The sequence below is a fragment of the Phyllobates terribilis genome, unplaced genomic scaffold (genome assembly GCF_046119375.1).
Source record: "Phyllobates terribilis strain yellow unplaced genomic scaffold, ASM4611937v1 Scaffold_12__6_contigs__length_324123572, whole genome shotgun sequence".
NCBI lineage: Eukaryota > Metazoa > Chordata > Amphibia > Anura > Dendrobatidae > Phyllobates > Phyllobates terribilis.
Window position 1 is genome coordinate 155,710,618 of NW_027362772.1, and position 27,077 is coordinate 155,737,694.

General features: G+C 44.1%; 1 protein-coding gene across 4 annotated transcripts in view; it reads right to left on the reverse strand.

Moving 5' to 3' along the window:
* Window positions 1–4,278: 4,278 nt before the first annotated feature.
* Window positions 4,279–27,077, reverse strand: part of LOC141172323 (MOB kinase activator 2-like) — a 39,187-nt gene continuing 16,388 nt past the window's right edge. For all 4 annotated transcript variants that reach the window (XM_073656406.1, XM_073656404.1, XM_073656405.1 and 1 more), the window contains exons 4-6: window positions 23,801–23,894; window positions 7,133–7,257; window positions 4,279–5,073 (exon numbers count right to left, since the gene is read on the reverse strand). In XM_073656406.1, the coding sequence (XP_073512507.1) occupies window positions 4,796–5,073; window positions 7,133–7,257; window positions 23,801–23,894 (497 nt within the window). In that variant the 3' untranslated portion in view covers window positions 4,279–4,795. The remainder of the gene's footprint in view (window positions 5,074–7,132; window positions 7,258–23,800; window positions 23,895–27,077) is intronic.

Consider the following 27,077-nt stretch of genomic DNA (forward strand, 5'->3'; position numbering starts at 1 on the left):
GAGAATGAAGCAAAAATCAAATCATTGATCATTTCACACAAAACTCCAAAAATGGGCCAGACAAAAGTATTGGCACCCTCAGCCCAATACTTGGTTGCACAACCTTTAGCCAAAATAACTGCGAACAACCGCTTCCGGTAACCATCAATGAGTTTCTTACAATGCTCTGCTGGAATTGTAGACCATTCTACTTTGGCAAACTGCTCCAAGTCCCTGATATTTGAAGGGTGCCTTCTCCAAACTGCCATTTTGAGATCTCTCCACAGGTGTTCTATGGGATTCAGGTCTGGACTCATTGCTGGCCACCTTAGAAGTCTCCAGTGCTTATTCTCAAACCATTTTATAGTGCTTTTGGAAGTGTGTTTTGGGTCATTGTCCTGCTGGAAGACCCATGACCTCTGAGGGAGACCCAGCTTTCTCACTCTGGGCCCTACATTATGCTGCAAAATTTGTTGGTAGTCTTCAGACTTCATATTGCCATGCACACGGTCAAGCAGTCCAGTGCCCGAGGCAGCAAAGCAACCCCAAAACATCAGGGAACCTCCGCCATGTTTGACTCTAGGGACCGTGTTCTTTTCTTTGAATGCCTCTTTTTTTTCCTGCACACTCTATGTTGATGCTTTTTGCCAAAAAGCTCTACTTTTGTCTCATCTGACCAGAGAACATTCTTCCAAAACGTTTTAGGCTTTCTCAGGTAAGTTTTGGCAAACTCCAGCCTGGCTTTTTTATTTCTCGGGGTAAGAAGTGGGGTCTTCCTGGGTATCCTACCATACAGTCCCTTTTCATTCGGACGCCGACGGATATTACGGGTTGACACTGTTGTGCCCTCGGACTGCAGGGCAGCTTGAACTTGTTTGGATGTTAGTCGAGGTTCTTTATCCACCATCCGCACAATCTTGCGTTGAAATCTCTCGTCAATTTTTCTTTTCCGTCCACATCTAGGGAGGTTAGCCACAGTGCCATGGGCTTTAAACTTCTTGATGACACTGCACATGGAAGACACAGGAACATTCAGGTCTTTGGAGATGGACTTGTAGCCTTGAGATTGCTCATGCTTCCTCACAATTTGGTTTCTGAAGTCCTCAGACAGTTCTTTGGTCTTCTTTCTTTTCTCCATGCTCAATGTGGTACACACAAGGACACAGGACAGAGGTTGAGTCAACTTTAATCCATGTTAACTGGCTGCAAGTGTGATTTAGTTATTGCCAACACCTGTTAGGTGCCACAGGTAAGTTACAGGTGCTGTTAATTACACAAATTAGAGAAGCATCACATGATTTTTCAAACAGTGCCAATACTTTTGTCCACCCCCTTTTTTAGGTTTGGTGTGGAATTGTTTCCAATTTGGCTTTAGGACAATTCGTTTTGTGTTTTTTCATTGAAGTCAAATTAAATGAAGAGAATAATACCAAAGAATTTGTGATTGCAATCATTTTCAGGAAGAAACTGAGTATTATCGGACAGAATTGCAGGGGTGCCAATACTTTTGGCCACCACTGTATACCCATCTGAATTCTTTTGCACTTTGATGAGAATGTTAACCAAGAACCTCCGGTTCGGTTTTGAAACTTTGCTTAGCTGCAGTTGATCAATGTATAATATTTGTGGGATCCATGCCTTTATTCTACAGTTAATGGATATTATACATATTATTACCAACTGCTCCAGATTTCCCCACCTTCGCTGAAAGAGGTCAAGATTTGTGTAAAACTTTCCCAAAAGTGGTCAATATTCTAAAAACAAAGAAAAAGAAAATAATGAGGAGTTCTTTACTATTATAATCTGGAATGGTATTACTTAAAGGAATTTTTTTTTGAAGATTTGATTCTAATCTCATTAGAAACGAGGTGTATATTCCTTTTTGGACCTTAGGTTTTGAATCAATAGATTATGATTCCATTGTTATTCATTTATGTTTTCATTCAGTGCGAAGGATTATCTGTGTATAAAATACTTTGTATAATTATTTTTTTCTATGTTTAACTTCATTCTATATTAGGGATTGCTCAGACGTTATTTCTGTGATTGCCAGAATTTCTTCACTTGAATACATAAAATAAAGCTGCTTCAGTAAAATGCAGTCTTATCCTCGTATTTGACATCCGTGCAACATGGTCCTATCAAGGACCGCAATGCATGAAGTCAGGTTGGGGAGTCTCGCGGCCAGTCCATGCATTGCAGTCTGTGCTGCATGGATGTCTGCATGAGCCTTTAGACTCCATAGTCTTTTAAAGGGCTCACTCACTTGCGATTAAAATCAGACGAATGCAATCAGATAAAAAATATATATATCGGATTGCATTCGTAGCAATTTAATCCTATGATTGTGTACTCAGTGGCTTTTTTTTCCCCATCTTCGATCGGACTAAAAAAAACCCAAAAAAACAGCATGCTGGATTTGCATCACACGCACCCATATAAGTCTATGGGTGCATGTGAAACATCGCACTGCACTTGGATATCACCCAAGTGCAGTGCGATTCCCGCTGACGCCAGTGTGGCACCCCAGGGGTCCGGTTTTCCACAGTAATGTAATGTTATGTCTGAGAGCAGGTGGGAGGTCCTTTGGTCAGGGATCCTGTGCATGCCACACCTCCTGCCCAGTCTTGGGAGGGGAAGAACTTCCCCTGTATAAACCCGGGGCTGAGGCAGGGTGAGTCAGACAAGTGGAGTAGAGACAAGAAGCAGCATAGGAAACAGCAGAGTCACAAGGAGTCAGGGGCTGGCAGCTGCAGAGCTCGCCCTGACTAAGAAGACTTCTTTCCGGACCCGGAGTCCGAGGCTGTGGGGACTAACTCCTACCCAGCAGCAGAATCCGTCAGGCAGGGGATTTCAGGTCCTCTGGCCCAGAAGCCCGAAGGCACGGTCACACGCGTGGGACCAGCACCGCCATCGTGGAGCGGAAGCCATTAGAAGGCCCCGAGTCACCGGCCATACGGGTGAGCACCACACGGTACACTCAGGGACGTGGGCTACTTACATCAGCTTCTAGCAAGGTAGCCAGAAGAGTACAGTCAGTTTGGGAGGCCTACAACTGCGCCTGGCCAGGGGAGATCCCATCTGCTCAAGGACTGACCAGGCCCCGTTCGCTAGCAAGTACTCCGGGAGGGTCTATCGTTGTTACCAGTAAAGACCCTGAACTACACCGTACCGTCTCTGAGTGGTTCCTGCTACCCCCATCATCCACGTCGGCTGCCCTGAGGCCATACCCCTCCCGTTGGGGGTTATACTATCACGCTGCATAATCCTACCATCGGCCTCAGCGGTCTGCCCCGCAGCAGCAGCTCCCTGGCTGCACTCAACGGGTGGCGTAGTCATCAACTATTTACTACTAATAGACTGCCGTCCAGTTTGACTCCCTGGGCACGGACCGGGTCACCGCCACGAGACTACAACCCTCCACGGATCCGGCTCCGGGTAAGTTCCCGCGTGCGCACCGCAGTGCGACACAGGCCCAGGGGCGCGTCACCAGCATAAGAGGAGATGGCGGAATTACTTTCTCCGTCCCCTCCACAGCGATACCGCGATCCTCTCTGTACAATCATACCCTGCTATAGATCAATGATATGTAAAGAACAGATTTGGCAACTCTCTTGGAGCGCCAGAGACAGAGGCTCCCGGAGCGCCAGAGACAGAGGCTCCCGGAGCGCCAGAGACAGAGGCTCCCGGAGCGCCAGAGACAGAGGCTCCCGGAGCGCCAGAGACAGAGGCTCCCGGAGCGCCAGAGACAGAGGCTCCCGGGTGAAATAAAGGGAAGACCTCCTAGACTCACGAAAAAGAGGTCAGGTCAGAGCTCCCAGTGCTGCAAAAGGCTCCTAAAACTCAAATAAAGTAGCACTTGAAGAAAGTTTCTCCTGCATGCCGCTCGGAAGCTGGAAACCTAACAGGACATTCAGCAGGTGGGAATCTGGACAAGAAGGGTCCGCAGGGAGTTACGTCACATAAAAGGTGAAAGTTAAAAGTTCCACCAGCGTTGTACAAACATTCACTTCCCGGACGACAGTTTCTCAAAGTTGACAATTATGGTAAAGAAAACACATACACGGTTAGGTAGTTTTTGATTTTTTTTTTTTTATATAAAGTAAACACTTTTTTTTTTCTTTTACCTTTTTACTTAAATACAAAATTACAAAAAAAAGTTTAAGTGCGGATTTTTCTTAAGAAAAAGTAACATATCCCCTGAAGTAAAATATACTTGTAACCGTCAGCTCTATCCAGGTCCTTAAAATAGGAAATAAGCGTTTATAATTAAATTAAAATAGGTTTGTTATTTTATAAAAAAAAAAAACAAAGAAAAAAAAAAACAAGCAAAACAAAAAAGTTCCAATTCTGGAGATTCTGATCTTAATTTACATGTAAAGTCAGCAAATGTCATCCAGTGTTGGTTACAGAAAACACCATCGACCAGAGAAACCATTTTCTGCCCAGTAACATACAAAAGGTCTTTGCGAGCACCGTCCGTTCTTTGCTTGTCTTAGCAGATTCTTGTGAATCGATGCGTGCTCGTTGGTTTCTGTCTTAATGCACTTAGTGGGTCCCTCGGTGTACAGTTAGCTGGAAGCTGCTCTGTGCTATGCGGCACGCTGCCTTCATCCTCATCTCCCCGAATGCTCTGCAGCGCGGATATTATTGTCCTCGGTCACCTTTGCGTTTGGCAATCACAAGCTATGCTGAAGGTCTCACGCCAAAAAATTAGATTACACCGGAATATTATCGAATTAGCAAAAAGGTAACCAGTTCTGGTGGCAGTATATGTAGAAAAAAAATAGGGGGGGGGTCTATCTATAAAGTTAGTTCATGTGTTACGTGCGTGACTTCCTGAGGTTCGAGGAGGTGGGCTGGAATGTATCAAGGCTGTGCTTAAGTCTTCGCTTAAGGCCATTTCTTTGGAATCGAGGAGGTGAAATTCCGCACAGAAGAGAAGAAGGTGCAGGTACAGGGTGTTAAGATGAGGATGCAGTTCGAGATTCACCACCGTTCTGAAATGACAGGTGTAGATGTGGCCCAAGAGGTGGAAGAGGAGCCGGAAGGTCTTCTGGATCGCTGGTCTGAAGGTCTTCGGAAAATCTTTGCCTGAAGAAAAAATAAGAAATGGACCATTTAATTAAAATCAAGCAAATACAAATATATATCCAATCCAACGAGATCAGAGGTGTTATGGGTGCTGCATGTTCCCTCGCAAAAGGGGCATATTGACTTTGGCTTCCAGAAACTATTTTTGAACCTGATTGGGATCAGCTGATGACATACATAGTTGGCGCATATCGATTCGTGGGATCTGGTCCATTGACCATGTTAATCTGTGGCTGTTGGATGGAAACCCTGAGAACCACCTCTTTCTTGAAGGCATCCTCAACTCTTCTTTGATCAGCCAGACTGATGTGACGTCATATGTGCCTGATGCCGAAACGATGATGTTGCGCCAATCGAAGAGCCAGTTCTCAAGGTTCCCATCCAGCAATCACAGATTCCAGATGTGGCCGATGGTCCTGGTTACGTGAATTAATTGGCACCAACTCCATGGCCAGCAGCTTCAAAACTTGGCAGCCCAAACCTTGCATCAAACAGGGTGGGATTTATTCAAATGCCATCAAAACGTGACCATTTTGTCACCTTTCCAAAGACGGCATCAAAATGAGCCAATTTTTTTTTTTTTTTTAAGACGGTTACTAGACAATTGTAATGGGGAGAAAGAGTGAGTCGCCATGTTGGATATCTACATGGCCAATTCTTTGTTCTCTGGCAGCACTTATCACCCAGAAGAGTATACAGCTTGTATCCATATCCTTATTGGAATAAACCGCACATTCTCAACCAATCTGGGTACATGTTTATGGGAAGATGGTCATCAGCTGAAAGCTCATTTGGCCAATATGTTCAGATGGCCAAAAATGTGGCCACATTTTAACGCCAGTATCTCTGTTACAGATCACATAATATTCAAGCAAACTGGACTCGGATCACAAAAGCTCCGACACATGTAGTCAATCACTATCCAGAGTGGAGAAAGAATTGCGGAATGGTCAAATTTCGCAATTCCTGAAGGTGAAAATATCCCAAAAAAATGAAAAAAAATTGCCATACTGCGATTACCAAAAATCGTACTGAAGAAAGTTGTTTTTTTTCTAATCTTAACTGCCACTGTTCAAAGCTTCGGACTTACTACGTGGAAAAACCATAGAAGATATTTTACGGGTCCAGTTCATTATTGGATTTGCACCTTTTTTTGTCTAGTTTTCGCCTTATTCTTTTAATTTGCACCTTCTTTAAAAGTCCATTTTATATGTGGTTACTTTTTTTTTTTTTCTCCCATGTCCATCATTATGGGTGGTCTCCGAATGTTTTCGGTTGAATCGTCAATTACGACTTTTTAAAACAAATTTGTGAAATTTTTGCGCGAAAGAACTTCCAGCTCCCCCTCCCTCCCCCTCCCAGAATGACTTTATTCATGTCTGCATTTTTTGCGCAAATTTTAGCACAGCACCCAATTTTTTGTGCTAAAAGTTGAAAAATGGGTTAAAAAGACAAAAATAAGTTTTTTTTTTTGTTTGTTTGTTTTTGGCAAAAAGCCACTTGGCCCTTTTTGAAAAATTTGGAGCAAAACACTTCAAGTTAAAAAAAAAAAAAAAAGCAAAATGATGAACTGGGGTTTATATTTTCATTTTATAAATAAGGTAAAAAAGCATTTTTGGCTCTGGAGGTCTCGAAATATCCATGGAGTTGTGTAATGCTATGTTCCTCCTGTGGTGGCGCTGCTGGGAAACTCTTCAGCTGCTAGGTTCCCCATCGATTTTTGGAGGTCCAATTAGAGGGACACCTTATGATAAACTTAATTTTTTGGGAAACGGTCAAAAAATAGGATTGTCAGAAGTCAACAACCCCTTTAACGTAAAACCGGCTTATCTTCTATGACATTCTAGGCATATTATATTCAGGATGACTGCCAGTAAATGAATCAGGGGAACTCATTATAGTCACTAGAAAAAATATGCCCGAGGCTGCAGTTATGTAATATTACCCCTATAATCAGTTCTTCAAGGATGCACTCTTTATTTGACATGACATTAAGCAGAATCGTCTTGTGCTTGCAGCAGAGCTAAAGAAACCCTGAAGCGGAAGACGCATTACTCACTGTGCTTAGTAGGAACCAAGTCTTCATCTGTCAGGATTTTCTGAATGATGCTGGCAGCATAGTCTGCATATTGCGGGCCGGAGCATTTTCTCTTTCGCCCCTTCTCATCCGTCCACTGGATCTGCCTGGAGACACAAACATGGAAAAAACATAAAAACTCTTGGCCAAGACAGCAAAATGTAACATTGATCATTCCAGCTAAATATTTTGGCTGTTTAAAGGGATTTTACCCATCTTTGAAGAAGGATATGGTTGGATAGAGCTCGTAAAAACAAGCACTTTTGCAATTTACTGCTTATTAAAATTTTCAGCCGTTCTTGAGATATTAACACTTTTGTTTACTTGGAGACCGACCACCACTGCTAGACAGCCAGACATCTGCAGTGCTTACACGCCCTTTTCTACTGAGCTTGTAAGCGGCTTTTGAAGTGGATTTGGATCGCCAGACCGTGCTGTTTAACTCCTAAATTCGCTGCGCTGTGTTGATTCACTCCTTTAATGCAGGCAGATTTAATGCCGTGCTTACAAGATAGACAGCGGCGGTCGGTTTCCTAGGCAATGTGCTAAAAAGTGTTAATATCTCAAGAACGGCTGAAAATTTTAGTAAGCAGTAAATTGCAAATGTGCTTGTTTTTACATGCACTATCCGACCATATCCATCTTCAAATATGAGAAAAAACCCTTTAAATAAGGTCACTTGCTATAAATATGTATTTTTTTTTTTTTTTCACCTGATGCAAATCCCGCGTAGTCTCTTTTTTTTCATGTGCTTCTCCATTTCTGGAGATATGACCTCCACACTTCACTTTATGTAAAGCCAATCTTTTTAGCCCAGGGGGTGTGATTTTCTAGAAGACACCCACAAAAAAGTAGGTTCAGGACCCTGCCTACTTGGCTAAAGAGACTAGATTTATATACAGGGAAGAGAAGGCCATATCTCAGGAATGGAGAGGCCCAGGAATAAAAGAAAGATCGTGCCAGATTCAGGAGAACAGCAGCATTTACACCAGGGGTGGGGGGGGGGGGGGGGGGGGTGAAATTGAATAATAAGTGAAGATTTTTTTTTGGTTGTCATATTAGAACGTGTATTCTATAAAACAGGCATTTAAAGTGTAACTGCACTTTCTTAAAACTTTTCACAATTTAGAGACATAGAGGAGGAGGTCCAAGTGCTGAGACTACTGAACGATGAAAGAAAGGGGCAGAAGTGTTCACCGAAGGGCTGCTCAGCTCCAAGACCCAAAACTATGAAGCGAACAGCCCGAAAAATAAATAAATAAGAGTCCATTTAAATAAGAGATAAGGGACCACCGTTCTGAAGAGTGGTCACCAGACCATTCCAGTAGGCATCACCTATCCTGTGGATGGGGAATAACTTATTAAAACTGGAATAGCCCTTTAATTAAACAGTGGGATTTTGGTAGAGAGTTGTCCAAGAGAAAATTTACGCTCCTGTTGCACAAAGCATGCAAGAACTTAAAGGTCCAAATCGGAGGCTAGCAGTGCCAATGACCCCACATTCTGGCGCCACCAGAAGGAAAATTTAAGAATTACATTGCAGCATTTGAACTCAATGTGCTCTTTGTGTAGTCCTGGGTCCTCCAATGAGTGCGGTACTCTTTGTGAATGCTTTTTTTTTTCAACTAATTAATTGCTGGAAATCTCAAATAAGTGACTTTTGAGGATAAGATTTTGGAAGCCAGACAATCCCTTTAAATTCTCCCCTCCCCCCCAGTGCTATGTAGCTTTTTAAAGCTTTTCGGATCCACGTGAGTTTCGAACGTGGCTTGGAGATTTTTTGTTGGGGTGTAAATGTTTAGTGTTTTGTGAGTATACAGTCGTCCTAGCCAATGTATGAAAACCATAAACACAATCTGGAATTTCACGTTCTTTCATCACAACCGTGAAGATTCCTGCGAAAACAAATCCTCATACGGCCCAAGTAGCACGTTCGCCCTGGCAGGTGATCAATCGTCTATTTTTGTAACTTATTAATTTTTCTCTATGATGGATTTGAAGCAGATAGATCACACCCTCCAAATCTGATCAGAATTGCAAGTCTGCCATAAAGTGCAACTGAATTTCTTAAAAATTTAAGCACAATTCTTGCAATTATGCAAATGGATTATATAACCCCATAAGACAGGGGTGGACATACCATTGGTGCAACCTGAGAAGCCGCGCAGGGGCCAAAGAGGTAAGGGGGCCACTTCTACCTCCAGAGCAGGTGGAATTGTGCATTATTATAAATGATTGAGCTGCAGAGGGCCCATATTGTTCTTGCACAAGGCCCACTTCTGAGTGTCCACTAGAGCCAATCCCTTTCGAATTGAAGCCACCATGGCAATCAGCTGACCTTTCTGGGTCTGACAAAAAGCAGATTTTGCAAGGTAAAACGTAGGACTTCATGATGGCCATCCAGAGAAGCCCAAACCGCCACTTGGTACCCCTTCTATAATGTCCAACCATAGACCATATGGATGACTTCTTGTTGGCAGTGTGCGATAAGGACTCAACTGCGATCAGTGCCTCCAGCTTATATGCTTATCTAATGGGAGCCTAAAAATCTTTAAGATGATCCATCAGTTGTTCTTCCCTTTCCCATTGCTTTATACAGCAGCTGTAAGAACAACGAATCAGGCATGTTCAAAATCCAACGTGCCTAATGCCCTGTCACCACCGATGTTAAACTACTGCTGACCGGCTACAGGCACTGAAACGATCATTGTATGCATAAAGAAGGTCATCATTATTGCCAAGAACAATTTTTTAAGTCAGGTAAAAATATAATCTGAGCTTTTTTCCCATCCGTTTCGATGGCCTAATAGTTAGGAACGAGCTTTCCTAAGAACACTCGTTCCCCATTTATCGTCCCGTCTAAAAGTCCTTCCCCCAACATCTGACGAGAGGCAGGACACCTCCAACCACACTAGTCTAAGCTAGAAGAAATTGTAAGGTTCGGCCTACGTACATCTATGTAATCGTCGTTTGTAAAGAGTAGCCTAGAAATCTGATTTTAGGGTCTTCATCGCCTCTCCTCAGATTCTGCAGCACCTGCACGTCATAACTCCAATTAACAGTGGCTTCTGCTATTCTACCCTGAAGTCATGGAAAAAGACGCCACAAGGATAGCGTTTTCCGCTTCCTCAGCTGCAGAACGATTTTTTACAAGCCGCGTGACAGATTGAATTTCTTTGACTTTAAATGAGCATTTTTGCCTTCCACCCTTGTGGTCAACTACAGGCGTCAGCGCCTGACATTTTTAGAAACGATAATCTTACATCCAAACTGGTAAGTAGATGAATATTTATAGAAAATGGACGTACAAGCAGCAGTTTCCTGCTCTGACTTTCTTCAACTAAGACAGAGGTTAGCGTTTTCCGGGGTCAAAAAATTATCCTCTCTTCAAAGTGACCTAGGATAAGGCATGAAGAAAACGGTGCTGAACGGGATATGGAAAATCCTTCCAAAATGGGATTTTAATAGTGCGTATTTGTTTCAGATATATTCCATTTTTTTGTAAACTGGCACCCATGTTAGATTGTGGTCAATAAAATGGGTCTAAAAATTATCTTGCATCTCCTTGTTATTGGACATGTATAAGCATCATTTATTACATTGATGATGGGAAAGATTTATAAACTCCAGTGTTCATCCTAAAATAACACAAGGCCTAAAGCCAAGAGGCCCCATATGGAGATAAAAATGTGACCGGTTCTTTTTAAGGCTCGTTCAGACAAGCGTTTTCTCACACGGAAAAAAAACTGACCCATTATAGCCAGTGCATATGGCCGATTTTCCATATGGATAGGCTTCTGCGATATGGACCAACACAAAGAGCCAGTAACCTCCACAATATGTGGTTGTGACTGGCCTGATTTTCCACCTGGTTGTAAGAAGTAAACTCATTATATGATGTTGGGACTGGAAGCCAGACATTGTGTTCCCGTTCCGGTCAAGTTAATTGTCACTGGTAGACCACCTGTATTGAACAGAAAGTATAATTGTCGAATTAATTGTGCTCATTTAGCTGCGGTTGTCATATCAGGCACAGATAAAAGCTGAAGCGAGAAGCTGGTGCGTGCCGGAGACCACTTCAATTCCTGGCGGAGAGGGAAGCAGGTGCATGGGGAGTTAATTATATGTCCCTCAGGCCCATGTCAGCTGCTTTTGTGTATAAACGTTACATGGCAACTTCATATCAACAAGGCGGTGTTTGCATGCCTCGTACACAGACAAGTGTAACATTGGATCTCCCAAATGCAAACCCCTTGGGGAAACTAGTGTGAGATTTTCTGCTAAAATTGCTGCAATGGGCTACGAGTAGTGTTGAGCGATACCTTCCGATATCAGGAAATATCGTATCGGACTGGATCGGGCCGATACCCAAAAAGTATCGGATATCGCCGATTCCGATACCGGAAACCAATGCAAGTCAATGGAACACAAATATCGGAATGAAAATAAACCCTTTCTTTCCTTGTAGGTTAATTCTACATGAAGTAAAACAACTAAGAATAATGTAGAATGACATGAAAAGCCGGCAATTCATCAGCGGCATTCACCGGTACCCGACAATTTACAACAAAAAGAATAGAGCTTCACACATAGATTAGATAGATAGAAACATGTCAGTCACATATATATGAAGTACTGTGACAGTGTTGCTTACTGTACTTGTCATTTAGTGTAAAGGATTTATTTAAAAAAATAATAGTGTTTTCATGCACCGTCTCTTTAAGAAAGCCAGCCGGCAATTCAGCATCTGTACCCGACAATTTAGAATAGAAAGAATAGAGAATCACACATAGATTAGATAGATAGAAACATGTCAGTCACATATATATAAAGTACAGTGACAGTGTTGCTTACTGTACTTGTCATTTAGTGTTAAAATAAAGGATTTATTTAAAAAAAAATTGGCGTGGGGTTCCCCTTAATTTTAGGCTCTAGCGGAGGTTAAGCAGACAGCTGGGGCAAATGTTTGAAGCCTGGGAAGGGGGTAATACCCACGGAGCTTCCCAGGCTACTAATATCAGCCCCCAGCTGAATACCTAGCCTTTACTAGCTATTAAAATGGGGGAACCCCCCCAAAAAAATGACGTGGGGTCCCCCCTAATTTAATAGCTAGCAAAGGCTAGGCAGACAGCTGGGGGCTGATATTAATAGCCCAGGAAGGGAGCCATGAATATTGGCCCCCTCCCAGGCTAGAAACACCAGCCGTCAGCCGCCCCAGAAATGGCGCATCCGTCAGCCGCCCCAGAAATGGCGCATCCATAGGATGCGCCAATTCTGGCACTTAGCCTCGCTCTTCCACGCTGCCCTGGTGCGGTGGCAGGAGGTAATAGGGTTGGGGTTGATGTCAGCTTATAATGCCAGCTGACATCAAGCCCAGGTTAGTAATGGAGAGGCGTCTATAAGACACCCCCATTACTAACCCCATAGTCAAAGTTAAAAGAAAACACAAACACCCAGAATAAAGTCCTTTAATTGAAATAAAGACACAATTCTTTATTGTTCTAAATTAAACCATACTTACCATCACGCCCATTCCAGCTGAAGCCAATGATCTCCTGCAATAAAAGTAAAATAATAAAGCAACCTCATCCTTACCTTTCCATGGTTCCCACGACAGCTTCAGCTCTGCTACATCGAGATGACAGGCTGGACCGCAGCAGAACGCTGCCATCCAGCCTGTCATCCCGCAGACACTGAGAAGCGCAGGCATACTTCCGCTCCTCAGTGTCTGGCTGTGACGGCATCCAGATGAGCCGAGGTCATGTCCAATGAACTCAGCTCACCTCATGCACGTCACTGACAGCGTGGGAAAATTCTCCTGCACTCAGCGCTTCAGCGTGGGAGAATTCTCCCACGCTGTCAGTGACATACATGAGGTGAGGTCATGTCCAATGAACTCAGCTCACCTCATGCACGTCACTGACAGCGTGGGAAAATTCTCACGCTGAAGTGCTGAGTGCAGGAGAATTTTCCCACGCTGTCAGTGACGTGCATGAGGTGAGCTGAGTTCATTGGACATGACCTCGGCTCATCTGGATGCCGTCACAGCCAGACACTGAGGAGCGGAAGTATGCCTGCGCTTCTCAGTGTCTGCGGGATGACAGGATGGATGGCAGCGTTCTGCTGCGGTCCAGCCTGTCATCTCGATGTAGCAGAGCTGAAGCTGTCGTGGGAGCCATGGAAAGGTAAGGATGATGTTGCTTTATTATTTTACTTTTATTGCAGGAGATCGTTGGCTTCAGCTGGAATGGGCGTGATGGTAAGTATGGTTTAATTTAGAACAATAAAGAATTGTGTGTTTATTTCAATTAAAGGACTTTTTTTCTGGGTGTTGTGCTTTTTTAAATACTTTACTAGAAATTCATGGTGGTCATGTCTAATATTGGCGTGACCCCATGAATTTCGGGCTTAGGGCCAGCTGATAATGCCAAGCTGGCCTTAACCCCTTTATTACCCAGTGAGCCACCGCACCAGGGCCCTGGATGAGTTGGGTACAGCGCCAGAAGATGGCGCTTCTATGAACGCGCCATTTTCTGGGGCGGCTGCGGACTGCAATTTGCAGCGGGGGTGGCCCAGAAAGCTTGGGTCTCCCTGCGCTGCGGATTCCAGCCCCCAGTTGCCTAGTTGTATCTGGCTGGGCACAATAATAGGGCGAAGCCCCACGCATTTTTTTTTTTAATTATTTCATGAAATTCATGGAATAATTAAGAAAAAAAGGGCTTCCCTATATTGTTGTGTCCGGCCAGGTACAAATAGGCAGCTGGTGGTTGGGGGCAGCCTGTTCCTGCCTGCTGTACCTGGCTGGACACAAATATAGGGCGAAGCCCCACGTCAATTTTTTTTTAAATAAATCCTTTATTTTAACACTAAATGACATTTGAGGAGTTAATAAAGATGCAGTCCCTAAATTATTATTTATTTTTTAATTAATTTTTCCCAAAACTTTTGACGTGGGCTTCGCCATATTTTTGTATGCCAGCCAGGTACAGCATCCAGCTTCTATGAACGCGCCATTTTCCGGGGCGGCTGCGGACTGCAATTTTCAGCGGGGGGGGCAGAAAGCTTGGGCCTCCCTGCGCTGCAGATTCCATCCCCCAGCTGCCTAGTTGTACCTGGCTGGACACAAAAATAGGGAGAAGCTTCACGTATTTTTTTTTTTTTAATTATTTCATGAAATTCATGAAATAATTAAGAAAAAAAGGGCTTCCCTATATTGTTGTGTCCAACCAGGTACAAATAGGCAGCTGGTGGTTGGGGGCAGCCCGTTCCTGCCTGCTGTACCTGGCTGGACACAAATATAGTGCGAAGCCCCACATCAATTTTTTTTAAATCATTTCAGGAAATTCATGAAATAATTAAAAAAAATTGATGTGGGGCTTCGCACTATATTTGTGTCCAGTCAGGTACAGCAGGCAGGAACGGGCTGCCCCCAACCACCAGCTGCCTATTTGTACCTAGCCGGACACAACAATATAGGGAAGCCCTTTTTTTCTTAATTATTCCATGAATTTCATGAATTTAAAAAAAAAAAACGTGGAGCTTCGCCCTATTTTTGTGTCCAGCCAGGTACAACTAGGCAGCTTGGGGATGGAATCTGCAGCGCAGGGAGGCCCAAGCTTTCTGGGCCCCACCCGCTGCAAATTGCAGTCCGCAGCCGCCCCGGAAAATGGCGCGTTCATAGAAGCGCCATCTTCTGGCGCTGTACCCAACTCATCCAGGGCCCTGGTGCGGTGGCTCACTGGGTAATAAAGGGGTTAAGGCCAGCTTGGCATTATCAGCTGGCCCTAAGCCCGAAATTCATGGGGTCACGCCAATATTAGACATGACCACCATGAATTTCTAGTAAAGTATTTAAAAAAAACACAAACACCCAGAAAAAAGTCCTTTAATTGAAATAAACACACAATTCTTTATTGTTCTAAATTAAACCATACTTACCATCACGCCCATTCCAGCTGAAGCCAACGATCTCCTGCAATAAAAGAAAAATAATAAAGCAACCTCATCCTTACCTTTCCATGGCTCCCACGACGGCTCCAGCTCTGCTACATCGAGATGACAGGCTGGACCGCAGCAGAACGCTGCCATCCAGCCTGTCATCCCGCAGACACTGAGAAGCGCAGGCATACTTCCACTCCTCAGTGTCTGGCTGTGACGGCATCCAGATGAGCCGACAATGAACTCGGCTCACCTCATGTACGTCACTGACAGCGTGGGAGAATTCTCCTGCACTCAGCGCTTCAGCGTGAGAATTTTCCCACGCTGTCAGTGACGTGCATGAGGTGAGGTCATGTCCAATGAACTCGGCGCACCTCATGCACGTCACTGACAGCGTGGGAAAATTCTCACGCTGAAGCGCTGAGTGCAGGAGAATTTTCCCACGCTGTCAGTGACGTGCATGAGGTGAGCTGAGTTCATTGGACATGACCTCGGCTCATCTGGATGCCGTCACAGCGAGACACTGAGGAGCGCAAGCATGCCTGCGCTTCTCAGTGTCTGCGGGATGACAGGCTGGATGGCAGCGTTCTGCTGCGGTCCAGCCTGTCATCTCGATGTAGCAGAGCTGAAGCTGTCCTGGGAACCATGGAAAGGTAAGGATGAGGTTGGTTTATTATTTTTCTTTTATTGCAGGAGATCGTTGGCTTCAGCTGGAATGGGTGTGATGGTAAGTATGGTTTAATTTAGAACAATAAAGAATTGTGTCTTTATTTCAATTAAAGGACTTTTTTCTGGGTGTTTGTGTTTTTTTTAAATACTTTACTAGAAATTCATGGTGGTCATGTCTAATATTGGCGTGACCCCATGAATTTCGGGCTTAGGGCCAGCTGATAATGCCAAGCTGGCCTTAACCCCTTTATTACCCAGTGAGCCACCGCACCAGGGCCCTGGATGAGTTGGGTACAGCGCCAGAAGATGGCGCTTCTATGAACGCGCCATTTTCCGGGGCGGCTGCGGACTGCAATTTGCAGCGGGTGGGGCCCAGAAAGCTTGGGCCTCCCTGCGCTGCGGATTCCAGCCCCCAGCTGCCTTGTTGTACCTGGCTGGACACAAAAATAGGGCGAAGCCCCACGTATTTTTTTTTTTAATTATTTCATGAAATTCATGGAATAATTAAGAAAAAAAGGGCTTCCCTATATTGTTGTGTCCGGCTAGGTACAAATAGGCAGCTGGTGGTTGGGGGCAGCCCGTTCCTGCCTGCTGTACCTGACTGGACACAAATATAGGGCGAAGCCCCACATCAATTTTTTTTAATTATTTCATGAATTTCCTGAAATAATTAAAAAAAAAATTGACATGGGGCTTTGCACTATATTTGGGTCCAGCCAGGTACAGCAGGCAGGAACGGGCTGCCCCCAACCACCAGCTGCCTATTTGTACCTAGCCGGACACAACAATATAGGGAAGCCCTTTTTTTCTTAATTATTCCATGAATTTCATGAAATAATTTAAAAAAAAAAAACGTGGAGCTTCTCCCTATTTTTGTGTCCAGCCAGGTACAACTAGGCAGCTGGGGGATGGAATCTGCAGCGCAGGGAGGCCCAAGCTTTCTGCCCCCCGCTGAAAATTGCAGTCCGCAGCCGCCCCGGAAAATGGCGCGTTCATAGAAGCTGGATGCTGTACCTGGCTGGCATACAAAAATATGGCGAAGCCCACGTCAAAAGTTTTGGGAAAAATTAATTAAAAAATAAATAATAATTTAGGGACTGCATCTTTATTAACTCCTCAAATGTCATTTAGTGTTAAAATAATGGATTTATTTAAAAAAAAAAATAGCGTTGGATCCCCCATAATTTTAGTCTCTAGCGGAAGTTAAGCAGACGGCTGGGGCAAATGTTTGAAGCCTGGGAAGGGGGTAAAACCCACGGAGCTTCCCAGGCTACTAATATCAGCCCCCAGCTGAATACCTAGCCTTTACTAGCTATTAAAATGGGGGACCCCCCCAAAAAAAATGACGTGGGGTCCCCCCTATTTTAATAGCTAGCAAAGGCTAGGCAGACAGCTGGGGGCTGATATTAATAGCCCAGGAAGGGTGCCATGAATATTGGCCCCCTCCCAGGCTAGAAACACCAGTCGTCAGCCGCCCCAGAAATGGCGCATCCATAGGATGCGCCAATTCTGGCACTTAGCCTCGCTCTTCCACGCTGCCCTGGTGCGGTGGCAGGGGGTAATAGTGGTGGGGTTCATGTCAGCGCCAGCTGCCATGAAGCCCAGGTTAGTAATGATGGGCGTCTATAAGACACCCCCATTCCTAACCTACAAAGTGTTAAAAAGAAAAAACACACTACACCCAGAAAAAAATAATTTATTTGAAATAAAAACACACAATTTTATTTAATTCTTAGTTTACTAAAAATAATAGTTACCTGTCCACGTTCCTGCGCTGATCTCCCATGCACAGCTGTCACATCTGGAGATGTGAGAGCTGTGCATGGCTGCTGTAAGCTCACGCTGCCGGGAACACGTCCGCTCCCGGCAGCGGGAGCCCCTGACTGAGGTCACCGGAGTGCATTCAGTCAGCGCAGCTCCGGAGACCTCGTTTACGGCAGTGCTGTACCGTGGGAATTTCTCACGATACAGCAGGGCCGTAAAGCAGCTAACCGGAGCACCGCTGCCTGAACTCTGGTGAACCCTTACGGCCCCGTCATTCTAGCGGCGGCAGCGGTTCAGAGCGGTCACATTCTATGTGGCTGCTCTGAACTGGAGATCTTCGTGGGACACTCGTGGACTGCTACGGAGGGGTAAGGATAAGGTTGTGGTTTATTATTTTATATTTTATTACAGGAGATCGATGGCTTCGGGGAATTAGGTGTCTTGGTGAGTATAGGTGTAGTTTTTTATTTTTTACTTTATTTTAGGTGGCGATCGGCGGGGACAGGTAATGTATGAACTAATTTCTTTTAGGTAACCACTGGCCACCAATGACATGTATTTAACATTTATTGGGGACACAGTAGGGCAATTTAAATAGCAGGATCAGGCTGATGGGAACTACTGCTCCCATCGAGCTGATCCTGCTGGCAGGAGTGGACGGGGGACAGACATAGGCCGATGGGAGTAGTAGTGTCACATCGGCCTATGTCTGCCTGCACGCACACACCCGCACACACACCGCACAGACACCGCGCACACCCGCACAAACATCGCACACACACGCAGACATCGCACAGACACCGCGCACACCCGCACACATCGCACAGACACCGCGCACACCCGCACAAACATCGCGCACACACTAATCATGACGGGTCTGGGAGGTGAGGCTGACCTGTGCGGCCATGGGAAAGTTCATGTGAGTTCATGCAGTTAAGCATGAACTCACATGAACCCTCTGAGGGCACCGCGGCTAATTCAAATGAACAGCTGATCGGCATCACCTGATACCTCAGCTGTTCATTTGAAATAACCGGCGGGAAAGCGCAGCACAGAACGGGAAAGCCGGCGGTGAAGTCTTTTCATTGCCGGCTTCCCCGCCCGGGTCCTTCGCTCCCCGCTCCTTGGAGCTGCGCTCCCCGCCCGGTCCTAACTTACTATCGGGATGGGAGGTGGCGAGGGGAGCGGAGGATCGGGGTGGGAGGCTGCGGGGAAGCAGTATGGGGCTGTGTGATTGTTTAAAAGCCGGCGGCTTTATACCGCCCGCCGGCTTTTAAACAATCAGGAGAATTCTCCCCCGCTGGGATGGCATTCTGATGACAGGCTGGATCGCGCTGCCATCCAGCTTGTCATCCTTCACAGACACTGCAGAGCGCAGGCATTATGGGAACTTCCGATTCCGGTATCCGATATTGTAAAAGTATCGGAATTAAGTATCGGAATTCCGATACTGTAATATCGGGTATCGGCCGATATTCGCGGTATCGGAATGCTCAACACTAGCTACGAGGTCATCTAAGCTGGTCCTACGCAAGATCGTGCGGAGGCCAAGTCCCAACCACTTCCGATCATCCTAGTTTGACACTTTTGTTTCCTTTTCTTTTTTAGTATCCACATTAAAATCCTGGAAAACTTTTCCTATTCATTTCTATGGAAAACCCACATTACTTTTGATACAAGGATTATTTTAGCTTTTTTTTTGTCCCCTAGAGCGGTATTGTAAGCCACCTGAACTTCAATTGATTTCTTCTTGACAGCGTCTCAAATTTTTTACATACACGTTCACATGGATTTTTTTTTTTTTTTTTTTTTTTTAGAAAAAGGTGGTGTTCAGAAATTACATTTTTCAGGTAGAAATAAAAAATAAATAAAAATAATAATATTGACTGACCACCAACTTTTTTTTTTTTTTTTTACGGACACACTGGGAAACCATGATGAAATAATGATTGTAAGGGATCTGTGTCTAGTGGGTGTAATTCTGATTATGAAGCCATCAGCTGCATTCACTGAACTGTAAAAGGATGAGAATTGCAGTCGAGCAAATATATATATTTTTTTTAAATGGACAGAGGGGGGAAAAAAAAAATAAAGTGACTGTCCAAAAATATCTGGACGGTTGGCATGGTTGGTGCTCAAGTGCTGTCCTTCCAGATCAGAAGTGCACAAAACCACTGGCGCCATACTATAACATTGTAATAGGGAAAAATGGAGTGAAAAAACAATGCAAATTCCAAAAATCTGCGTAGGCAGCGACCTATGCACGTAGCCTTCTCTTGGAGAATGGAAAGTTAGATCTAGCCCTTTTCTTGTAAATGCCCGCGTCATTCCACCTTTACCTTTCATTTCGCAGCTTCTGAGCTATGTTTTGCTTCTGAATTCCATTAGCGGGCCTGTCCTCGTTACAAAACTTCCTGTTACGAACACTGACAACTCGCCAAGCCCAATGTTTGATCAGTCAAAAAAAAAAAAAAATCTGGGTCATTAAACCTACCGCCATCTGATCACCTTGTGGACGATTGCGAGCTCTTCTGGCAGGACCCTATTCCTTATGTGTTTTTGCACCTACATTATGCGCTGGTGCACTTTAAACATGCAAAAAGTTTTGACAGACAAGAGTTTATCGTCATCACGAGGGCGAGGAGGCCAACTTACCGACGTGTATAAGAATGCAGCATAGCAGGACACTCAACCCTCCTGAGAACCAGGAGCTCACAGACTTTGTATATTGGTTCATTTATAGGTGGGGATCTTACTCGCTTTACTGTTTCCATCCAGTGTCTTCCAGACATTCAGAAGTGGAATAAATGTAGCAGAAAAAAAAAAAGAAGAGTTTCTCAACTGCATCAGTCTGTGAAAATCGTACTGCACTCTGATGTCATCTGAGTGCAGTCCAATGTTTTTCACAGAGCCATAGACTTGCAATGTTGATTTTGATCTAACACTCGGATCAAAATCAGACAAGTCTCTGCGTTTTCCTTGGACCACTCACTCCGAGGAAAATAAAAATAAATGGACACGAGCACAGCCGCATACAATATCATGGCTACAAGTGCTATCCGTGAAAATCAGGCATACATTTCTCCTATATAAATCGGTCGTATGCACGAGCCCTTAAAGGGAATCTATCAGCAGGTTTTTGTTTTGTTCCGAGAGCAGCATAATGTAGGGGCGGAGACTCTGATTTCAGTGATGTGTCACTGGACTTGTTTGCACTCGAGTCCTAGTCTTCGTTGTGATAAAATCAGTTCTCTGCTGCAGATCCAGCAGTGCTCAGAATGCTGAGCTCTGTATAACCACGCCCCCTCCACTGATTGGTAGCTTTCTGTGTACATTGATAGAAATCTGCCAACCAGTGGAGGGGGCGTGGTTGGACTAGGAGGCATTAAACAACTAGTCCTGTAGTGATAATCTCCTGCTGATAAAACACTGATAGTTTCAATACAATGGCACACAGCCTAATGAGTGACACATCCCTGGAATCAGGGTCTCTGCCGATACATGATTCTGCTCTCAAATTAAATGGAAAAAAACTTGCTGACAGATTCCCTTTAAGCAGAATTTAAGTACCAGTGTTAACAGAGGGACAAGGTTTCCATTAGCATTACTTATGCCTTGATGGCAGCAAATGATCAAAGATCAGGGCTACACTGTCAAAAACAAAGGGCATAATGGGCAAAGAGGCAGAGAGCTCCCTAAGAGGCTGGCGAACTCACACGCCTGACAGAGGAACAGTCAGCACCGAAGGGCTAGATTGGACTCCAATCAAGTGCATCGTCTGCTTGGAGTTTGTAGGTTCGCTCTGTACTTTTGCATAATAAATAAACCGATGGTGCTAGATACACCCACTTCCGTTCTGAAAAAGTCCATCAGCGACAAGTTTGGAAAGCAGTTTTTGTGGCTGTGAGCGCTTTGCTACATGGACATTTCAGCGCTCGCTTATAGTTCGTCAGGTCTTATTATTTGCAAATGTGATTTACTGGGGTTCAAGGAGATATAAATTCACCGTAAATGCGAATGCGTCGACGGTTTCATGACTTGCCATTTCGCTATAATGTTTATATTGGTCCAATAAACAGTAGAACTGTCCAGAGAAAATCCAGTTAAATTTAGCACAGACATTTTATGATGTTTTCACTCCCCCCATCAAACCGGGCTCCATGCCAAGCAGAGAAGGAATTTTCATCCTTGAAAAGGTGCAGCCGGATTCCTCGTGTGCAGAAGAGGCTGTGCAGGCCTATACTTGTACATGTTTGGGATCAGAATGCTTTATGCCTTCTGCAGAATTTTGCTCTTTTAGGTGGAGGAGGGAGTTCTTATGAAACAATAGGGGACATTACTAGAGAATTTTACTAGGTTTCCTGCGTCTCTTTCATGGCATTTATGTAGAAGAACATTGGTATGGCTCTCAACACTTCAGGACAAAAACGGTCATGATTGAAGACCCAAAAAGTCAAATTGTGGCAAGACCGTGTGGCTAAAAATATAGAGGGATAGCAAAACTAGACCATTCAAGTGCCCAAAAACTCAAGACAAGCCTGGATTGAGCTGGAAGATCTGTAGAACCTAGAGATCTTCTTGAGGAATCCTCGGATCAGGTCTACAATTTACCATGCGCCTTAGACAGTAGTCGGTACACATTTCACACAAATTAGATGGTCAGCCAAAGTCTACTCTATTATGTATGGCCAACTTAAAGGGAATCTGTTGGCACAAAATGACTCAAACTATCTGCAAGCGCTTGGTGCACCATAGCGTGGCCAAACTGTTCAGTTCACCTTGCCACCTACTGTTTTTTCCATCCATCTCCATCCTCAAATGGCTACTGAAAAGCCAAGGCTGTCCATCAAAGAAAAGGAGGGCAGAGATAGATGGAAAACAAGTAGGTGGGAAGGTGCACTCAACTGTTTGGAGACGACAATGGTGCACCGAGCACCTGTACTCTGATTGAACCGTCGTTGTGCCAAGAGACTACCCCTAAGCTTTATCTTGTTAAGGTGGCAAGTAATAAAAGACTTGCAGTTAATTTAAAAAGGAACACACTGGGCCAAAGAATAGACTTATGACTAGTGCGTGGTATATGGAGGCGGAGTATGACAAGAATTTTTTATTTTTTTGGAGCCTCTCAGACTCTTCACTATATATCAGCACAGAGAAAAGCGAGGGTAGTTTCCGGCACAACCGGCTGGATAAAAAATGTAAGTTTATTGAAACAAGTTAACTTTTAACTTGTTTCAATAAACTTACATTTTTTATCCAGTCGGTTGTGCCGGAAACTACCCTCGCTTTTCTCTCTGTCAGCAGCAATCACCAGCAGGTACGGCACCCACTGGTTTCTAACGACAGCAACGGATTCATCTACGTTACCAGTGTGAACAGCTCTAACCCTGTCCCCTACCTCCTATATATTAGCACACTGTATACCCTGGACAGTTCCTTTAAGGCTAGAATGCAAAAAGTATCTTTTCCAACCCAACTGAATAGAAGTTTGATAATATCATCCAAAAATAGAAAATAAAAACATGGTTGCTTTCTTGCAATAGCCATGCCAGCCTATCCTCTGGAAGAAATTGGCCATGTCTTTTTTAAATCTTGTACAACTCCAAGTTGGCTATAGATGTGAAAATAAAAATGCCCAATGTCACACTGGTAATTGTTATAAGCTAGAACAGAGTGTATAGACCCCATTTCCCCATCAATACTCCCCTTGTAATCACAACGGCTTTTATTTTGGAGCAACACATGAAGTGTTTATGCAACCTTGGCCACAAGTTAATAATTTACCGATCAGGAGGCCAATAGTGTGCCAGCGAGCAAGGAAAAGGCTACTGGAAAAATACTCACATACTGGGGGGGGGGGGGAGTGGGGGATATTGTGTGATTGCAATGGACCGCATGTCAGCCATCATTGTTTTAGACCGTTAATTTATCTACTGCCGGTCAAGGATGTTTCCATGGGCTCTCAATACTGCATGAAGATTTCCCAACTCTTGCACCGGGGAGGTCTATCGTAAATCTAACATGTCTGACTCTTCACTGCACTAATCTATTGCCAAGTCTTGTAATAAACTGGCGATGCAACAGTCACCGGGTCTGAGTACGTTGCCATGTGCATAGACCCTATATATCAGCGCCAAATTTTGTATCCTTATAATGCACCCATAAGTCTCATAAGATTACATATTGTATTTTTATAAAAGTTTGTCAAGTCGTTTGTCTTATTATACATTCAAAAAAGGGATTCTCTTTATAGAAAGCTAATAAACATGGAGTACTCACGTTGACCAAGCCTTCATTGTTGGACAAGACGATACGGTGCAGAATTCTGATATAGACCCATACATGAGGCTGACATGATTGTAGAAGGCAGAGGCTGAGGAATAAGCAAACGTCAGAATAAATAAACCAGCACGATATAAATTATGAGTTCCTATCATCATGTTTTACCTTTGTAATTTTTGGCTAATAGGTCTCATTTTTGTCACACCTGTCGTTATAATTTAGAGACCTAACATGGATCAGATTTCCCAAACTGGATAGCTCATCCTACGGGGGAGAGGTCACCATTTGGGACCCCATAGTCATTCCTTTTTTTGGCAGACTTAGAGCTCTGTCTTTACACAGACTTCCATTTATTTAAATAATTCTTACAGTACCTAGAGTCTAATTCAGATTTCTGGGATATATGGTCCGAGTACGGACTGTGATTTATAGATTGACTGCAGGTGTCCAAACTCAAACTCAACAGCCTCATTGGCATAATATGAGGAGACTTGCACTCCGTCCCAAAGTCAGGGTCTGTACTCTGACCGTGATAGATGGACTCTTGAATTTGGCCTTGGGGTTTTAGCAATCAGAAATTGTGGTTTTAGTTGGGGACAAACGTCCATTACCAATGAGATACCAAAGATTCTAGATCATGTGCAGCTTTCAGCAACAAAAAAAAAAGTTGCATTTAGTCTCCCAATTTCTGGTAGAAAAGGCACCCCCAAGTACATCCAAGGAGTTAATGTTGTGCTCCATGCAGGCGCCATCTATATATAACAGGAAAGTCTCATATGTACCATAACTCTTTATTATGTCTAACCTCTGAGACATACAAGTAGCAATGAAAACAGAGCCAATGCTCCCAGCAGAGAAAGAAAAAACTCCAAGGAGCTGGGAGAAGAGAGTTTGTGGTCAAGGATCTGGATGAGAAATTGGAAATCAAACTCCATAATCCTACTTCAAACTTCAGCATCAAATGAGAAACAGATGGGAATTAGCAGCCCTCATCCATGAAACAACTTTGATGCGGAGAAGTCCTGACAAGAGTGGCTGAATTCTTCATGGGGTGAAGTTCAATGCAGTTTCTTTTTTTTTTTAAAAAAAAAGTTGCCAATTTGGTCAATGTCATCTCAGATTGTGCTCCCTTCTCCCTGGCAGAAGGCTTAGGCATCCATCTGTGAATATTTAGCCCATGTTCACAACCTGCACCTTAATAAATCTAACCAGACCCATACAGAGTTCTTGCCTGATCTTTCTGGTGGGTCTACTTTACTTGCCTTCTCGTGATCCTCCTATACTGAAGCCCATATCTACGCAAAAAATTATAACATTAGAAGCAGAATTAATGATTTATTCCGAAGTGGGGACATCCATGTAATCTTAGACTAGGAAAAGATTTCCACTAATGCAGAAGGGCGATGAATGCCATAAACCAAGTGTTGACTCATTGAGGTCTCAGAAGAGTAAATTAAACTGTTCCAGCCTCAAATTCAATTCATATGGTAAAAACGGTGCTGCTTTGAGAAGCCACATATCCTATTCATTTGGAAATGTGAGCTGATCCAACCACAATGTTCATCTAGTCTTTATTGTTGGCTGCTCAGATCTGTGGTCTTCATGATGTATGAAGCACAGTCCTGAACCAGAAGACGCTAGAAAGTGGGACACGAATTATAGATGTTTTGCAGATGCCAAAGGGTTGTGTCTACTGGAAAACAAACTTTGGGAGCCAACTAACCACTGTAGACTGCAACTAGGCTATTGGGGCATTGTTTTTTTTGTTCCATTAACGTCTGCCATTGTCTACCAAGTAAATAAAGTCAACAGTATTGTGTCCATCTTGATTTATAGGGGTGTTCTGACAACAGATAGTCCTGGGATCCCTCATCTTGAAAGAGAAGAGCGGTCTTTTGACCACCATTAAGTGATCCAAAGTGGCCAGTCTCAGCTTAAGGAAGGAGAAGAGACAGTAGACCAAGCAGTTTATGGGCATTATGGAAAATGAATGCACATAAGGCTGGATTCAAACATCTGTGTGTAGACGTTTGATCACGGACCGGCCTAGGTCTCCTGACCCAAACTAGATATGAGACTTTTAAGTTTGGTTTAGAAGACCCATGGCTTGTCTGATGTATGAATCCAACCTAAAGCCCCCCATACACATTAGAATAATGGTGGTCAAACTAACCAATATTGACAGGTTCAGCCAATAGTCTAATCTGTATGGGGTCGCCGGACAATTGATTGCTGAGGGAGTTAAGGATATGGCAAGTCTGATTTAGAACTGCTGATCCGCTTGTTCTCCTGGAGATAAGCTGCCACCAGACATGTCTGGCAGCCGCGCTCTAGTAGGGAACATAAGACCTCAGCCGAACGAGTGCTCCTGTGTATGGGAGAACCGGCCGGCCCAACTAGCGTTCGTCCAACAGCCATGTAAATGCGCAATTCCCATAAATGAGTAAAAATAGAAGCATTTATTCCTTCCTGCTTCTCTGCCATATCTACCCACACTGAATTTTGACATGGTGGTCACTAGGCATCAAACAATTTATACTTAAGCTGGCCATACATATACAATTGTTCTTTCAGCCCTCATCCATCTTTCCCGACTTCACCATACACATGAACATTCAGATTCAGCTCAAGGAGCGCAGAGAAAGCTGCTGCCAAATGACTCTGGCGGTGGCTTGTCTCCTAAAGAACCAAAAGGGTCAGGGGTTGAAATATAAACTGCCCCAGTCTGACCCTTATATTCCCCGATATCATCGATTATGAGGGGGGAGTCTAGAGGCCTCATGTATTACACTGTCAAACGATTCTTTAGCCTAATGTGTATGGCAGCCTTTACCCTGGTGTCCTGTACAGCTAGCAGAGACTAGATTTTGGAAAAGATGACCCTCTACCAGAGGTGCTGGCCAGCTGATTATTTCCCCATGTACAGTACATGTATGGGGGATGGCGGGAGGTCACCCTAAGAATTAACCAAGTTGGCGGTTCAGCTTTATCTTGTAACAACGTTCAGAAAGCTGGCAATTATAGTTCTACAACAGAACATGGCCGCTGTTACAACATCGCTCAGTAATGGAGCTAGTATGAAACAATTATGTAAAGTGTAGTAGTCATCCACATACCACAATGAGGAAAACACACACATGCTTCACCCCGCACGATAAACAATGCGTTCTCATCAGCCGAGCCAAAACACAATGTAAGGTATATGCAGGACAGGTATGGAAGACATGTTGTCACAATTTGGTGTCATGTAAGCTTCAAAACATGGCCAAAGGTA